At 36.5% G+C, this 14,670-nt stretch overlaps 1 protein-coding gene across 1 annotated transcript in view; it reads right to left on the bottom strand.

The window, feature by feature from the left end:
• The window catches only part of LOC123559421 (protein OS-9-like), an 89,980-nt gene that overhangs the window by 39,642 nt on the left and 35,668 nt on the right, over positions 1-14,670 (bottom strand). The window contains exons 5-12 of the mRNA XM_053552711.1: positions 13,332-13,439; positions 11,931-12,132; positions 8,109-8,222; positions 5,885-6,010; positions 2,718-2,946; positions 2,100-2,164; positions 924-1,033; positions 428-554 (exon numbers count right to left, since the gene is read on the bottom strand). Coding sequence (XP_053408686.1) covers positions 428-554; positions 924-1,033; positions 2,100-2,164; positions 2,718-2,946; positions 5,885-6,010; positions 8,109-8,222; positions 11,931-12,132; positions 13,332-13,439 — 1,081 coding nt within the window. The remainder of the gene's footprint in view (positions 1-427; positions 555-923; positions 1,034-2,099; positions 2,165-2,717; positions 2,947-5,884; positions 6,011-8,108; positions 8,223-11,930; positions 12,133-13,331; positions 13,440-14,670) is intronic.

A 14,670-nucleotide genomic window follows, 5' to 3' on the forward strand; every position in this document is an offset into this window, starting at 1 on the left:
GTTACCAAAATCTGAGAAGCCGCCTTTAACCCTTACCCTGCTAAATTTCTATAATGAACTTGTCCACCTTCAAATTTGGACAGTACCATTAACTGTTAAAAGGGGTGCATACCAAAAAGATACCTACTGAATGGAAAACAGTGCAGATCTTGATCAGACTGCATGGATATGCAGGCTGATCATGATCTGCACTGGTTTCAAAGGCAAAATCAATCATGTCCAGCATGATAAGGGTTAACGCCGACGTTAAACATTGTCATTAAAACTGTCAAAAAAAGTATTCAAAACCTTTGGGTATCAAACTCTCAATCTCTTGCATTCAAATTACTTCTTCTAACAATATAAATGTCTGTCATTTCTTGTTCCGTCCTGTTTAGTTTATCAAGGAATTTATCAATAGAACTGGTAAGATTTCTGGCCAACTCACCTTTTTCAGTTTTATCCAGTTTATTGAGCAAATTATCTACAGTTTTGGTAAGCTGTCTGATTGCCTGTCTGTTTTCTCTAACCTGTTCGTCTGTCTCCAGACCTTCCTGTGCAAGCTCTTCTTTTGCCTTGAATAAAATAAATACACACAGTTGTAACTATTTACAAAAAAAAAAACAACTCATGTCTCCACATGCTTTGAACTTTGATAAGGCAGTTGTTTTTTTCAGAAATAGAACATGCAAGTAAACAACTAGAGGTTGTCTTTCATGAAAAAAAAAAGTATATCTCCTGCAACTTACCATGCAGAAATTTTAAAATGCCACAAATTAAGGCTTATAACTCATGAAAAATCACTGATCCACAACATTCCAATGATATACAGATGGTAGATACAGACAATGAGACATAGGTTTTCCAAAGACCACTTTGATTTACAGTGGAATATTCATGTATCTTCCTAAATTAGACCATCATGTAAACATCAAACTTAGTACCTCCTTTATAATGGATTCATACTGTGTTTCCATGGATGATTTCACTTTGTTCTTTATATCAGTTAGTCTGTCTTTTCTATTTTTGTAACGTTCCTTTAATGTTTTGATTTCTGAAATAATAAGCAAGCAATTCATAAAATATAAACTTTATTTTGGTTATGCCATGACTTCTTCAAGTCTAAAGGAGTCTGAATCAGTTTTCACTGAAATAAAATTCATGATATATACATTTATTCATTTTCAGTGAATTATTGAAATATTAAGAGTGAAATATATCAAAGATATGTCCCCGGTTCGAATCATAGTCCAGACACTGGACATTTCTAAGTTGCTCTTGAGTGCTCCAACCTAAATGAGAGATCAGTACTGGTTCTTCCAAGGAAAGACAGCTTCCTGTGTATTGGTGCTGTACGGGAGACAATCAAAATCCCCTTGATCAAAATCCCCTACACTGAAAAATGACAGGGTGTTACAAAATCCCCTTCATACTTTTGTAGGGGGTATCATAATCCCCTCTGTGATTTTTACTTATTTCATCAAGTTCAAATACAACTATATACAATTTAAAAGTCTATTGCATAAAGCACGTAAATACAATGCCTTTAGCAAACATAATATAATTTGGAGCACTCATACCTATATATCTATAATGAAAATCACAGAGGGGATTATGATACCCCCTTCAAAAGTATGAAGGGGATTTTGTAACACCCAATCATTTTTCAGTGGAGGGGATTTTGATCAAGGGGATTTTGATATACACTTGTGCTATACACCAGGCATGTTAAAGAACAAAACTGTCTTTTTGCAAAGAGCTAGGCTAAGTTAGCCGGACAGGCCTTATCTAATGGATTTCTCTCTGTCTGTTCTGGGTGCTTTCTCTTGCTCTGTTCCTCTGGTCAGATCACAGTATCTGTACTAGCAGAGGATAAATTGGCGCCTTGGGCGGCTGCCTTTGTATGTAAAGTGCCTTTGAACATGTAAATCATGAAAAGGGCGCTATGTAAATCTGGTATAATATATATCTATTTTCAGCTGATGCACCATCTCAATGCAATCGTATATAACCATCTTAATCAATCTGAGAGAGTTCCATGCCAGATCTGATTCACAGATGCTTGTGCTTGAGAAATATGGCAACAACCTGTTTCAAATCCGAGTTAAAGTGTTACTTACCTGTGTCAAGTTCTTCCAGATCCGGATCATTTAACTCCTCTTCAGTGCCATCATCTGTATCCAGGCTATAATAAAAGATAAACTGAATTTAAAAAAGTGGTCAAGCTCAGATCAATTCTGATTTATACATGATATTTGTATATACAATTCATTTAAAACTGAAAGCTCAAAATTTTTACCAAAGCTGTCCATTTTGAAGCGATTATCCCAGTTTCACTGTATAAGTAGTCTGGAACATCTCTAAAGCACTGAAGGAAAAGCTCAGTTTAGTAGGGTTAAATGTCACACCTGCACAATTATAGGTCATATGGCATCTTTCCAGCTTTTCACGGTGTAGGAAGACCCCAGGTGCCCCATGATACATTATTTCATCATGGGCAGGCTCCTAAGTAGAACCACCGACCTTCCGTAAGCCAACTGATTGGCTTCCTCACATGGAAATTTCAAGGCCTTGAGCGAGGCTCAAACACAAATTGATGGGAGCAAGTGATTTAGAGTTTAGAGAGCGTTCTGAGAGGTTTGAATAGAAAGAACTTATTCTGAACCGAGATCATGTTTCAGTTTGTAAGTTTTTTCCCCCATTTTTCAAGGGCAATCTGCCATGTAAGACAAACTCACTGTTTATATGTTGGTGGTTGTCCTTTGTCAACAGTTTTTGGTATATTAATCTTTTTCTCTCCATCTTCTTCCTCCTCCTCCTCTGATTCTTCTATCTCTCCAGTTTTATCCTTTATCTTCTCAGCCTGTAATTTTTTCATCTTTTGAATGTCTTTGAGGAAATCTTTGAGATCCTCAGGCGACTGAACCACCTTATACATTGTCTTCATTTGTACTGGACTTCCATCACCTGGAAATCAATGAATTGTTTCTTAAAGTAAAATGCAATTTTCCGATCTGTTTTCACTGATACAATGTCATCTATGATCCCTAAAATCAAACTCCAATAAACCAATAAAATTTCAATATCTTTCATCATTCTTTTGAATTTAAAATTTTTAAATTTGAAATCCAAAAATATATGTAAAAGTTTGCCCCAAATCTGGGAAATGTTGTGCTGATGTTACAAAGTTTCTCCACTCTAATCTGGGTTTCTGGATTCTGTACGAACACTTAACTTATTCACAACAAGAGGACCATGATGGTCCTGAATCGCTCACCTCTTCCCACATGATCCAGTTTGGAGTATAACGTCGTTTTTTCTATTATTTGACATAGTGACCTAGTTTTTGAGCTCATGTGACCCAATTTTGAACTTGACCTAGATATTATCAAGATAAAAATTCTGACCAATTTTCATGAAGATCCATTGAAAAATATGGTCTCTAGAGAGGTCACAAGGTTTTTTCTATTATTTGACCTATTGACCTAGTTTTTTAAGGCACGTGACCCAGTTTCAAACTTGACCTAGATATCATCAATGTGAACATTCTGACCAATTTTCATGAAGATCCATTCAAGGGTATGGCCTCTAGAGAGGTCACAAGGTTTTTCTATTTCAAGACCTACTGACCTAGTTTTTGATCGCAGTTGACCCAGTTTCAAACTTGACCTAGATATCATCAAGATAAACATTCAGACCAACTTTCATACAGATCCCATGAAAAATATGGCCTCTAGGGAGGTCACAACGTTTTTTCATTATTTGACCTACTGACCTACTTTTTGATGGCACGTGACCCACTTTCGAACTTGACCTAGATATCATCAAGCTGAACATTCTGACCAATTTTTATGGCGATCCATTCACAAGTATGGCCTCTAGAGAGGTCAGAAGGTTTTTCTATTTTTAGACCTACTGACCTAGTTTTTAACCACACATGACCCTGTTTCAAACTTGACCTAGATATCATCAAGATGAACATTCTGACCAACTTTCATGAAGATCCATTGAAAAATATGGCCTTTAGAGAGGTCACAAGGTTTTTCTATTATTTGACCTACTGACCTAGCTTTTGATGGCACGTGACCCAGTTTCGAACATGACCTAGATATCATCAAGATGAACATTCAGACCAACTTTCATACAGATCCCATGGAAAATATGGCCTCTAGAGAGGTCACAAGGTTTTTCTATTATTTGACCTACTGACCTAGTTTTTGACGGCACGTGACCCACTTTCGAAGTTGACTTAGACATCATCAAGGTGAACATTCTGACCAATTTTCATGAAGATTTTGTGAAATATATGGCCTCTAGAGAGGTCACAAGGTTTTTCTATTTTTAGACCTACTGACCTAGTTTTTGACCGCACGTGACCCAGTTTCGAACCTGACCTAGATATCATCAAGGTGAACATTCTGACCAATTTTCATGAAGATCCATTGAAAATTATGGCCTCTAGAGAGGTCACAAGGTTTTTCTATTTTTAGACCTACTGACCTAGTTTTTGACAGCATGTGACCCAGTTTCGAACTTGACCTAGAATTAACCAAGACATTCTGACCCATTTTCATAAAGATCCCATGAAAAATGTGACCTCTAGAGATGTCACAAGGAAAAGTTTATGCACGCACGGACGCTGGACACCGCACGATCACAAAAGCTCACCTTGTCACTTTGTGACAGGTGAGCTAAAAAGACACTGACATTCTATCAGAGATGGAGGGCAAACCACATCAGACTTACTGTGAAATAATTTAATTTCCTGGGTATCAAATTTCGTGGTTTTGTCCTAAATGGCTTATTTGGTAGGATATGAAATATCTTGGATTTTGGCTTATTAAAATAAAAGAATGGGAATTTTGCTCATTCTCTGGTATTTAACTGTGTGAATTGATGTCAACAAGAGATGTATGAAAATTAGTTCCCACACACCCCTACAAACTCCAGATATCAATAACTTTACCACATTTTCTTCTTTCAAATCTGGTTTTGCCAAATATCAAACTCCAGACCTCAGAAAGATAGTCTTGTTTTCTCTCTACTTAGCTAACAGAGCAGTGGCTCACTTGTAAATCAGCTTAAATGTTACACAGTGGGCACAACATTTTATGGTATTGACCAAAGTGGCTATTTTGCGGGGATATAAAGTAGTGGATTTTGAATTCTGACCATAAAAAGAAAGGGAATTTTACTGCTTCATTTGGAGTAAATTTGAAATTCATGGATTGATTTGACCATGAAATCCAAGAAAATCAGTCCCCCACTGAAAACAAATGATTTCATAGTATATACATCTAAGTCTGAAACTGATCTTAAATAACCCTTTAATTTAGCTGGTTATTTCAACAACACTCAAAGGCTTAACATAAGGTTATAATTCACACCAGGTCTTTATCAATTTACATTTAAACCGCTCTGCCGGGTATAGAGTAATTTCTTGTCAGCATTCTGATTATGTAATGTATGTCACATACATATCATTAGAATCTTTCACCCATTGTAGGCGTTCATGGTAAGGAGACTTTCACATGATACTGCCGAAAAGTTACCCTCGAGCCAGACATTCCCATCAGCACCCTAGGACCAGTGACAAATTCTTTTTCATACATACTGTGTTGTATGAAGAATGATAGAAATAAAATTATTAAACCAATGACTTTTTTTTAAGCACAATGTTCCGAGTGTCATATGAATTTATGTACTCATTAATAAATGAAGTCATCCTTCACCCAGTTGTGTAAGAGGCATTTTTGCAAGCACCAGTGAAAACATCGGAAATTCCATCTGGCACGCAAGAAACTGTATTCCAGCATGTGAAACCTACATCAACTGAATACGTTACCCAAAGCTTTGCATCGAAACAAAATATTTTTTCGAAATACATTTAAATGAAAAATCATACCTCCAGCATTAGCATCTTTCAGCAGACTGGACCAGTCACCACCAAACAAGCTATCCTGGTTCCCTGTAGGTAGATCTGCTGGACTTGTTGGTTCCTCATCCTCCACCTCAACTTCACCATCTTCATCTGTAAGTAAAAAATTGTGAGTATTGCTGTAAAAATGAACCACACACTGCAGATGCAGAATTGCCCTTCTTTTTCAATAAAATACGTAATTCACTTTACCATATAAACATCATATATGGCCAAATAAGGTAACTATCAACAAAATTAGCTCAAACAAAGGTTCTGATTTTGCCTAAGAATGCAAAATATTGCTGGGCAACAATCATTAAGATGAATGTATCTCAAATGCTGATGTATGGTGTGTAACCAAATGCAAATAATCAAGCGCTACCACCTTGGATGATGTTCCACCTACATAATTCATACAATTTTCATTATTTCCAAGTCTGTACAGGAGGGGAAAAGAAGCTACACATGTAAATTACTTTACAATATCTTTGAAAATGCTGCAAAAATATTAACAGTAGGCGAGAAAAATTATCTAACGTGACTTTCTGTGTCAGACAGTGTTTTCCAAACCCACTGGACAGAGCACATTAAAAACCTTACTGGAACTTGTGTTTTCCGTTCCATTATGTCCCTCAGTTTGTAATGGGAAAACCAAAGCTTACATAGACAGCAGGTAAAGATCCTTAAATCAGCATTAAACTAGAAACTGCTTTTGTAAAAAAGCACATGTCTCCCCCAATGCAAAGTCCTATAGGCAAGAAGTCAATAGGGGTCAGGCCCCTGTGACCTTGACCTTTAATAGACTGACCCCAAAATCAATAGGGATCATCAACTCTGCATGTTCAATCATCCTATGAAGTTTCAACACTCTGGGTCAAGTGGTTCTCAAGTTATTGATCGGAAATTGTTTTCCATGTTCAGGCTCATGTGACCTTGACCTTTAACAGAGTGACCCCAAAATCGATAGGGGTCATCTACTCTGCATGTTCAATCATCCTATGAAGTTTCAACATTCTGGATCAAGAGGTTCTGAAGTTATTGATCGGAAATGGTTATCAATGTTCAGGCCCCTGTGACCTTGACCTTTAACGGAGTGACCCCAAAATCGATAGGGGTCATCTACTCTGCATGTTCAATCATCCTATGAAGTTTCAACATTCTGGATCAAGAGGTTCTGAAGTTATTGATCGGAAATGGTTATCAATGTTCAGGCCACTGTGACTTTGACCTTTAATGGAGTGACCCCAAAAACAAAAGGGGTCATTTACTCTGCATGAACAATCATCCTATGAAGTTTCAACATTCTGGGTCAAGTGGTTCTCAAGTTACTGACCGGAATGGTTTTCAATTCAGCCCCTATGCCCTTGACTTTAACGGAGTGACTCCAAAATCAATAGGGTCATTCTACTTTGCATGTACATTTCATCCTATGAAGTTCAACATTCTGGGTCAAGTGGTACTCAAGTTATTGATCGGAAATGGTTTTCAATGTTCAGGCCCTGTGACCTTGACCTTTGATGGAGTGATCCCAAAACAATAGGGGTCATCTACTCTACATGCCAATATCCATGAAGTTTCAACATTCTGGTCAAGTGGTTCTCTAGTTATTGATCGGAAACGTTTTTCAATGTTCAGGCCCTGATCCTTACTTGACGGAGTGATCCCAAAATCAATTAGGGGTCATCTTCTCATTCATGGACCATCATCTATTAAGTTTCAAAATTCTGGTCAAGTGGTTCTCTAGTTATTTGATCGGAAATAGTTTTCATGTTCAGGCCCTGTGACCTTGACCTTAGACGGAGCAACCCAAAAAAATAGGGATATTCACTCTCATGACCAATCTCCTATTAATGTTTCAAAATTTGGGGTCAAGTGGTTCCTAGTTATTGTCAGAAATGGTTTTCCATGTTCAGGCCCCTGTGACCTTGACACTTTGACGTAGTGACCCAAAAATCAATAGGGTCATCTACTTCATGATCAATATCATTAAGTTCGACATTCTGGGTCAAGTGGTTCTCTAGTTATTGATCGGAAATGGTTTTCAATGTTCAGGCCCCTGTGACAATATGTCTCCGCCAGAGGGGGAGGGGGGGGGGGGGGAGACATAATTATCAATTCAAAATATTGTGCTGTAGTCATGAAACAAACAAATGGTCTTTACATACAAATGTATTTAACTAAAAATACAAAAATGTTAATGGGCAAATACCTGTTTCTAAGTTATTTTCTTTATAATACTTTGCCTTTTCTTCTTGAATTTTTTTCTGTTCTTCTTCCTTTCGTAATCTTTCTTCCTCTTCTAATCTCTCTCTTTCCTCTTTAGCTAAAAAATAGAATAAAATCTTCTGATTTCTAAACAATGTTACTGACATATCCAGTTAAAACTCAATATATTATTATTATTATTATTATTATTATTATTATTATTATTATTACACAGATTAATAGGCCTTTCATGATCAATTTCACGTTCAAAGCGCTTACATATAGTTCAAATGCAGCCACACAGGTGCATAATTCATCTTCTACTAGTACAGACACCAGAGCGATCTGACAGAGGGACGAGTGAGACAAGCCCCATGACAGAGAGATCAGAAATCAGATACGCTTGTCCGGCTAACTTAGCCTAGTCATTGCGAATTAGAAGCCTGGTTCTTTAACGTGTCAGTGTATAGCACTGATACAGCAAGGATTGCTGGGTTCCTGACCAGTACACCTCTAGTTGGGTGGGAAACACTGAAAAGCGTTTCTGAAAATTTCCGAGTAGCTGCCGGGGATCGAACCCCCGACCTCAGGATTGGAAGGCCAGTGTGCAAACCACTGAGCTATCTCGAACTCGCTTATCTCAAAATTCCAGCTATCTCCAAGACATTTTCAAGTCCAGTCCCAAAAACATGTGCACAAAATATAATTTTAAGTCAGATTTTGGTCATGTTCGATCCCTCTGAATTCGAGATACTGCGTTTCAGCTGTATACAGCAGTTAAACAAAGTCACCACAGCCACTGTAAAATTCCATACATTTTAGCAAACAAAATCAGTGGGTTCTGCAAATCTGATTATGCTGTCGCAGACAATCAAAACAGAAAAGTTTAATAATCATGTAATTTTGTTGATAAAAATGCTTGTGCTTTTGACCTAAATGGTGATTTTGTCAAGACAGGAATTCATGAATTTCAAATCTTAACATGAAATTAAACTGTTTTAAATTTTCGTCATTGGGATTCAATTTTGCTGATTGACACTACCAAGAAATCTGTAACCATAATATTCAAGTGTTGGTTTTTTTGTACTGATTTTTTCTTAAATTCTAAAAACTTAAAACAACTCTTTGAAAAATTCTGCCACTGAATATGTGAACCAGACAGTAAATGATATCTAATTATTTTGCCTCCTTGCCATTTTCTGGATTTTTTAAAAATGAAAATAGCATCAAGCGAACATGATTCTGCCTCTCTGGGGCTTCCAATTTCCATAATCATACTAACGAATTAGAATTAATGTTCTTCATATGACATTCAAATTATCGTTAGTCATGATGGAAACATTTACTACAGCCTGAATGAATCATTTTGGTGAAAATGTTATTGTAAAATGGAATAATAATACCCATTTCATCAAGGGAGCAAAGACTCCCCCTGGATTTCCTGCCATCATTCATGAATATTTATAACAGTTATCATGAATCTGCCACTGATTCTGTGTTGCTTAATATATAAACTGCACACTACATTCTGTATTTTACTTAGATGTTAATATATGGTGTGATTGTACCTTCTCGCCATAATGGCACACCTAGTGTCATAACTACCAGAGGGCTTTAGCATTATGAAACTAGGTGTGCAATTATGGCAAGAAGGCACAACCAGCCATTTACTGACCTTTTTATTATTATACCTTCACTTAGTATTTATCTTAGTATTTTCATTTTACATATTTTCCACAAATTTATACGCATCATTTTTTTATTGCTCTTATCATCAACAATGCCATTTTTATTTGAGAATTGATCTGAAAATGAGTCAGCACCCTTTCACCCATCATAATGACATTGCTATACAATGTCAACGTCAGAACACACTGACGTTCTGGTTACCAAGGGTCATTACGATTATGGCCCGTGAGGCACACTGTGTCATTATGGATCTGTCAATGGCAGCCCTTACAACCATTTTTAACATTTAGCCTGCTGGCAGCAAGTGATTCTGCCTTTGTGACCAGTGCAGACCAAGATCAGCTTGCATGTCCGTGCAGGCTATCATGGCCTGCACTGGTCACAATTCAGTCAGTAAATTTTCAGTGAACACCCCTTCGAATAATAAATGGCATTTCCCAAATTGAATGATAGACCAGTCCATTTTAGAAAATTACCATGCTAATGGTTAATATTTTTTTTACTATTTATAGTAAGGTATATAATAATGATAGATATTTGTGTCATTCAAAAATCCCTTCCAAAATAAAGAGTTGTTGATTGGATGGCAGAGTTATTGACTGGGATAAAACATTCAACCTCTACCTTTCAGGGCAATGCTTAACAGTTACCAATGATCATGGCCCCTGTTGGGTGATCATGGCAGCCGCGAATTGGACACAAAGAGTTGCTATACGCTTCAGACCTTCAAAATTTTGTCCTATGTCATACCCAACAAATGGTCATGTCATCAACAAACATCTAATGCTAGTTGCAAGTCAAAGTCAGAGCAAGGAAATGATCAGAGACAATTTCTACAATGTGAGCTTACCCTTAGAGATTCGTACTAGAATTAAACTTATTTCAACAATGACATAGCCAAGATCTCTGCCCATCCTTTTTCAGCTGCAGTCAAGCTTTTGGCAACAATTACAGCAATTGAGTAAGAAATAAAATCAACTAATAACGAATACTGATTCTGTCAAAAACTGCTATAATACCCATCCCATTTAAAATAGCACTCTGCCTTTTTTAGACTGTAAATCTACCTGCCCTTTTTAAGTTGTAGAAATAACACTAATAATTCTGCATGTCACACTGCCCGCCCGCTTAGCTCAGTAGGGAGAGTGTTGGTCTACGGATTACAGGGTTGCTGGTTCGATCCCCGGGCGGGGCGTATGTTCTCCGTGATGATTTGATAAAACACATTCTGTCTGACATCATTCATCCTCCACCTCTGATAACTCATGTGGGGAAGTTGGCAGTTACTTGCAGAGAACAGGTTTATACTGGTACAGAATCCAGGAACACTGGTTAGGTTAACTGCCCGCTGTTACATGACTGAAATATTGTTGAAAAACAGCGTTAAACCCAAAACAAACATATGTCACACTGTTTTGTCAGCAATGAAAATTGGCAATAGAACCCGTTAATCAATTTCATTTTACCTCCAAGTGTAATTTGACATTAAATTTGTGTAACCGAGGCAAACATTAGTGCAAAACTGCTTCATACATGTCAAGAAAGAGTGCCCCCCGCAACTGGAACTCCCATTTATCACATTATTTTGGAAAAACTGTTAAAATTCATTCATTATAAGTATGATAATAGCTATATAAACAAAGTTTAAAACATTATGCAAATTAAACCCCAAAATATACCCCCATCTTCTGCAAAATGCACTAATCCCAGGGGAATTTATTTGAGGGTATACAGTGGGATGAGTTCTCTGCAAATTAGTTCAATAAAAAGAAACTTCTAGTTCACCCAGATATTCTTGGTACTGAATCACAGTCAGTAGAGGATTGCGTGTGACAATAGAGACAAATGCAAAACAGAAACCAACCTTCTAGTTCATCCACATTTTCTTGGTACTGAATCACTGTCAGCAGAGGTTTGCATAAAACTATAGAGACAAATACAAAACAGAAACCAACCTTCTAGTTCATCCAGATATTCTTGGTACTGAATCACTGTCAGTAGAGGATTGCGTGTGACAGTAGGGACAAATACATAACAGAAACCAACCTTCTAGTTCATCCAGATATTCTTGGTACTGAATCACTGTCAGTAGAGGATTGCGTGTGACAGTAGGGACAAATACATAACAGAAACCAACCTTCTAGTTCATCCAGATATTCTTGGTACTGAATCACTGTCAGTAGAGGATTGCATGTGACAGTGACAGTCTGGGTTGGTGTTGGGGGTTTCAGGAATGGGTGATGACATATTCTCATGGTGTGAATGGTCATGATGTAGACACAGGTCTCCGGCTCATCAAGTCTTGAAATGTAGTCAGCCGAACCCTCCTCACATATAAACTGTAAAAAAATTAAAATATATTAAGTACAGCTTGTAGCTGGTATTATTACATTATATTTTTCAATCTTTGTTCACTTACAACTGGACCTAATATGTCAACATTTTTCAATATCAATGTGTAAATTTCATATCTGGTGTGTGGCATCATTTGTGACATCGTTTTAACGTGTGGCATCACATTCAAATGTTCATTACAGCGATATTTTCAATTTAAGGTAGGGGACCCATAATGACAATCAACAACTTCCGTTTGTTTACGTATTCTCTGTAAGTGATTTCGGCATTCTCCGCTTTAAAAAATTTATGAAAATAATTTTCTACCACGGCCGAAATCACATACTGTGAAATCATTAATATTCGTGGGGGACTAATTTTTGTGGATTTCATGGTTAAGTCAATCCACGATATTTAATCCCAAAGAACAAGTAAAATTTCCATTCATTTTATGTTCAGAAGTTGAAATCCACGAATTCATATCCCCACGAAATTGCCATTTAGACCAAAACCACGAAACTTCATGTCCACGAAATTTAATGATTTTACAGAATGTAAACAAACGGAAATTGCCAAATTGTCGTTATGGGTCCACTACCTTAACTTAGACCAAAGTACATGTACAAATTTATTTCATTTATATGATAATCATGTGTAGGTGCATACTTACTAAAAAGATCATTAGACTATTATTGAGAAATATGTACTTGTCAATTAGCTGAAAAATATTGTGCTCCTTAAGTCTTGCAATATTTCTGATGCAGAACTCCAAAAATATAAAAATATTTTACAAGTATGAAAGCATGAACTAAGGATATCCATATTTTGTTGCATTTAGTGTTATCCAGAAACAGTGCCATACTTGGATTCTTGCAAAAGTTGTAAAAGCTGCTTGATGAATGTAGCAATCGGTATGTTTGGGTTAACCAAGTGGTGCTACACGTGTTCCACTCTGCCAGGCACATGTTCACTTGTTCCTGGTCTAAAGGTGTGCAAAACAGCCACACAAAAACCAGTACTTTGTATTGACAGATTTCACTGGCCAACTTGCAACATCAATTCTTCAAGATCAACCACTGCAGAGATGTTCAGACAATCCAAGTAGGCAAGTCAGACAGGAATGGTAACTACTGTTGTCATTTTTGTATGATTTGTAACTGCCCAAAATCCTTACTTTAAAGAGTAAATACTTGAGAACACCTACCCTAACTTCAGTTTTCCTCTGCTGCCCATTCAGATCACATTTACTTCCATTTACATATTGCTGGGTATGATATCTTCGTACTTTGTTCCTCTTTTTCTCTGTATCGGACTGAAATATAAAATACTGTAAATTTAATTCCGATGCCTTACCTTATTTTGAGAATTTCTTTGTGATTTTATTGCCCTAACATTGAGTAAAGAGTAGGTACAAACATAATTTTAAACAAGAATATTAAATGTACAATATACCTTTGTCAAAGCAAAAATATTTTGACTTTTAAAATATTTTACTCACTGAGCTAACACTTTAGGTAATTCAAGGGCCACTACTCTGAAGAACTGGTCAAGACTAGCCAGTTATTATACATGCCCAGGAATTTATATAGTATTCTGTATAAGGATGGTCAAGATCAAAGATCTGTCAAGGCTGTCAATTTTTGCTACTTCGACAAATACATTTTTTTTCCTTGTTTTTTTTTTTTTTGACAAAGGGAAAAAAAGATTTCCAGGAAGCAGTATGTAGTATTAACTCCTTCTTTTTCAAAATGAGAAAGTAAAACATGGCTAAAAGTTTAGAAATTTATTTCTAACAACATCAAATTTCAACAAATTATCATAATCTAAACAAATTAAAAGTTTGTAGAAGTTTTCATCTATATCAAGAAATTTTTAGACAACTGGTACGTACATCTGTGACTCCTACAAATGACACCGCTGATCTGAGGTAGGTTATTTAAATTTTTATGTTTATATGGCAAGGGAGGTTATAATTGAGAGAAAAAGAAAAATGCTTTTTATATTTATCTTAGCTTTGTTCAATACAAAGATAAAATTGAAATATCTGTTGAGTATCTCAAAGGTTCTAAATGTCTTCAAACATATTCCTCAGCATTAAATGCTTAACCTTTAGCATGCTAAAAAAATTGTCGTCTGCTGGAAATGTCGTCTGCTAAAATTGTAAAGTTCATTCAATTTGCTCCAAAATTGGAAGAAATATTGTCAGAGTAGCAAGCAGCTTGGAACCTGATCAGACGCCGATTTAATCGGCGTCTGATCTGGTTCCAAGCTGTTTGCAAAGGCTGTTAAATTCGCCTGCAGCAGGCTATGGGTTAATAATTCCTCTTCATTAAAATGAACGAAACTGATATTTTATTAATTTCAGGACTGAGAAATCATCAACAAGTCCTTTGAAGCCGAAAGCATAAGTGTTCCGGAGAAGTGGCACTGCATGATGTATGAGTTAAAAGTCCTTTCTACCAATGAAAAATTCATGCAAACATTCTTTTATTAGTACTAGTCAAAAAGGCATGTGACAGTTGAGTGGCATTGCTTCACTTAAT

Source organism: Mercenaria mercenaria, chromosome 10 (genome assembly GCF_021730395.1).
Source record: "Mercenaria mercenaria strain notata chromosome 10, MADL_Memer_1, whole genome shotgun sequence".
In the NCBI taxonomy this organism is placed as follows: Eukaryota; Metazoa; Mollusca; class Bivalvia; order Venerida; family Veneridae; genus Mercenaria; species Mercenaria mercenaria.